This window comes from Gavialis gangeticus, unplaced genomic scaffold (genome assembly GCF_001723915.1).
Source record: "Gavialis gangeticus isolate Ggan-Ray unplaced genomic scaffold, GavGan_comp1, whole genome shotgun sequence".
NCBI lineage: Eukaryota > Metazoa > Chordata > Crocodylia > Gavialidae > Gavialis > Gavialis gangeticus.
In genome coordinates, this window is record NW_017729025.1 from 24,273,641 (window position 1) to 24,277,375 (window position 3,735).

General features: G+C 43.3%; 1 protein-coding gene across 1 annotated transcript in view; it reads left to right on the forward strand.

Annotated features, from left to right (window-relative positions):
- The window catches only part of LOC109298428, a 49,908-nt gene that overhangs the window by 29,326 nt on the left and 16,847 nt on the right, over positions 1–3,735 (forward strand). Inside the window, exons 6-8 of the mRNA XM_019518521.1 lie at positions 35–127; positions 1,133–1,265; positions 2,276–2,386. Of these exons, the coding sequence (XP_019374066.1) occupies positions 35–127; positions 1,133–1,265; positions 2,276–2,386 (337 nt within the window). The remainder of the gene's footprint in view (positions 1–34; positions 128–1,132; positions 1,266–2,275; positions 2,387–3,735) is intronic.

Here is a 3,735-nt window from a genome sequence, read left to right on the forward strand (position 1 = left end):
CTTATTTCTTTTTTTTTTTTTTTTGGTATCCCAGTTATGAAAATGAAGAAAGGAGCTTTCACCAACCTGACAGGCCTTCTGAGAGCTGCACCAAGCTGCAAGTATTTGAGAACTGCATTGTTCTCAGGTTAGAAAATAGACCTTGGGGACATGGGTAGTGAATTGCCCACTGTATCGACCTCTGCTGCTTCCCTTCAAAGTCACTCAGAGCTTTGCCTCTGACTGGATCAGATCATGTGATCCCAAAACTGCAAAGCGCGTGACTAATTTTATTCATGTGAATTATCTTGTTAAGCCAAAGAGACTATTCCTAGGCTGAAAGTTAATGAACATCCCACACTTGGTCTTTTTATTAAAAAGAACAGGAAACAACAAAGTCTGAAAGGAAAGAGGAGGCTGTCTGCACCATAATGCTCATTTTAGTAGTGCCCTTGGCAACAATGAAAAACAAGTCCCCATCTGCTTGTCCTGGGTGATATTATCTGCGGATCAGCTGGAGTCGGACAGAAAAGCCAAACAGGCACAGGGCTTATGTAATATTGGAGTCCATTATTATGGATAGGTCACTTTTTCTTTCACAGGACATATGATATGTTACTAGAGCTGTGAAGTCTAATCTGAAGATTTATGCTGGTTCCACTGAGAAGAAAATGTATAGAAACTTTAAAATATGCTGACCATAAAAACTACACGTTAACGGAAAAATCCGGGTTTCTAACCGGCAAGCTGCTCACCTAGGGCGTGTATCATACAGAGCCAAAGAATGCTCCGATAATGTATGTCTGCCCAGTCTGCATTTGTCATGCCTTGCATGTAGGCAGCACCTTGGCATCTCTGTTTATTTGCACACAGTCGTGCATAAGCCGGTCCTATTTGTGCACTCATGCCTTCTCCTTCCTGAAAATGGCAGAATTCACACTTGCCAAAACTCTTTTGTGTTTAATTTACATAAAAAGCAGAGTTTGTGTGCACCCAAATATAGGCATTGTGCCCTAAGACCCTGATCCACTCATGACCTTAAGCATATGAACACTCCCAGTGACTGAAGTGAGAGGTGGACCAGCCCTTACAGAGACGATGGGCTGAAAGCACAGCCCTAACTGACCACACTTTGCATGATGCTTTTTGACAGAGCTGCCTGGCACAAGTTGACGTACATCTATAACACTAATGCTGACATGGATGCCAAAGTAAAGGAAAGTATAAGCAAGATAGAAGAAGAGGGTAGAGAATATCTTTGGAAGGCAATTGCTCCGGATGTCAAGGTATTTGGTACTGATATTAACATCTCATTTTATTCTTGGGCACATGCTCATTTTACTGCCTGTATCCTCATCCTGGAGATGATCTATAGCTTTGTCTGTGGGCATCAACTAATTGATTTGGCTGTTAGAACTGGATCAAAAAGATCTGTTCAGTCTTTCTAATGCTGCTTTTTGGAGCTGTTGTCTTTACTGTTCTTACTCAAATCAGCACCAGCTGCTGAACCCCATGAACTCAAATCCCAGACTCTGAAGCAAAGAAGCACGTTGTTAATTTCTAGTGACCATGAATTTCTGAATGGGAAGTGGTGATTCTCAAAGCCCACATGTCTTGGTCAGATCTTGGTTAATTTATGTAGAGAGAAGGTAGATGAGCAGTGTCCATCCTCCATGTCTTGCAACACAAAATATGCAATTGCATTAAAAAGTTAGAAATGCAAAACTGATAAAAGGAATATACAACTTGCTTTAAGCCTCCATGTCCAAAAATTCACAGGGACCAAAAGTTATTAAGACTGGAAAAGGGACTGGACACTTAGGTGGATAATGAGAGCTTCCAACATTATAACTATTAAAGCCAACAGCAATTATGGAAGGAATGTTAAACCTTATGCTTCAGGTTTTAAACTAATCTCTGGCTGTTAGAGGTCAGGATGAGATGTATCGTGGGAGACAGATTACCACCTCTCTGTCTGCTTCATGATTCTTATACTTCTCTTCTGAAGCATCTGTTACTGGCCACTCTTTGAGATAGGACACCAGAGTAGATGGATTTGAGTCTGATTCAATGCAACAGTTCCTGCGTTCCATATGGGCATGTTCTGCATAGCATCATGGTTATGGTTATCACAGCACCAAGAGGCTACCTGTATTCCAAAGCCTTAGGGATTCTGACGTAGGGGCTTAAACTTGATTAGTTTGTTTTGTATTTTTGACACCCCTGATGTATGCCTACATGCTCTGTGATGTCTCAGATGGACTCCCATTGACTTTGGTTATTTCCTTTTTCTCAGGTAACACTGAAGAATCACTTCAGAAGTCATGATTCTCATCTTGCCAAGTTTCTAGCACCTTTAAAGTCAAACTTGTTAGCATTTGAGAAGAAAGGAACAGATAGTTATGAGGTAAGAAGAAAGGAAGTGATTATTGAGAAAACCACCACAAAATAGGCTGCTGGAATTTTGGATTGCCAAATATTTCCAGGTTAATCCATACTACCAAAAGGCAGTAGTTTGAAAGACTTGACAGTTGCAGTCCAATTCCTAATGCATATCACAGATACTACTCAAGTTAAACCCCTTGTTGTAATTGCAACAGAAAAGCCAAGAAATTAATGAGTATGAAGTCTGCAGGGAAGCAGAACAGCTATTTCTCTGAGATATATATAGATCTATCTATCCCCACTTCCATAATCTGTGAAAAACCTGTGCATTTTTAATGCATTTATCTTCCCACCCTGATGTGAAGATAAATGTATTACACCCATTTTACAGATGGGGAGTTGAGGTACACTGAGGCCTAGGGCTCAGACTCTCAAAAGGACTTGAGCATCTAAATTCTGTGATCCTTAAACCTCAGTCTAACACTTCAGCGGGCTAAGCTTTTGCCTGTATAGTTCCCTAAGCTTCTGAGGGTCTGCTGCTGCTCAGAGCAGCCTCCATCAATGCTGAGCAGCTTGGCCCTTGTCTCACTTCTTAGCCTGACTAGGCTCCTCAAATTAGGCATTCCTCTGCTTGTGTCCCCAGGGGTTCTGTCTAGAAAGCATGCTTAAAGCATACCCAGCATGCATCATCATTACTGAGCTCTGCCCAAAACAAAGTGGCTATGCCAGTAATTCAAAAAGAGGGCTGGAAGAGTCACCCCATGTGTGAAATCTCTAGCCATTAAGCTAGTGTGTACAAGTTGTAGGATTCAGGGATTCACTCCTTCTCATGCCTGAAGGTATTCAAACTACCCAAGGACATTCTTCACCTCTCCTGTTGAAGGAGGGGCTATGGATCCCATTCTGAGAGGCAGGCACCTAAGAGAGGGGCACTGTGACAACTCTTCCCAACTCCGTCTATGAATCCAGCCCTAGTGACATGCCCGAGATCACACAGAGAGTGTGTGACAGGCAGGGAAGGGAACCTAGGTCCTCAAGGAATAGATTAGTTCCCTCATCAGTGAGACATCTTGCCCCTCAGTGCTGGGGTACTGTAGAGAGCTTGCTTTACTGGTGCCTGGGCTGTCAATGCCCTATGGATAAACAATAGGCCTGTGTGAAGCGGCTAATATTTGCTTCAGATTCGGATTCAGCCGATTCGGGGGACAGTGATTCGATTCGGTGATTCAAATTACTGTCCTGATTCGACTTGGCCAAATCAGCCAGGCCAGGCCCATCCCCTGCCCCTCTCCCAGCCCAGTGATGGCCACCCCACTTGCCCCAGCTCCCAGGACTTGGGGGGCAGGAAAAAAGCCCTGGCTCAGGAGGTGC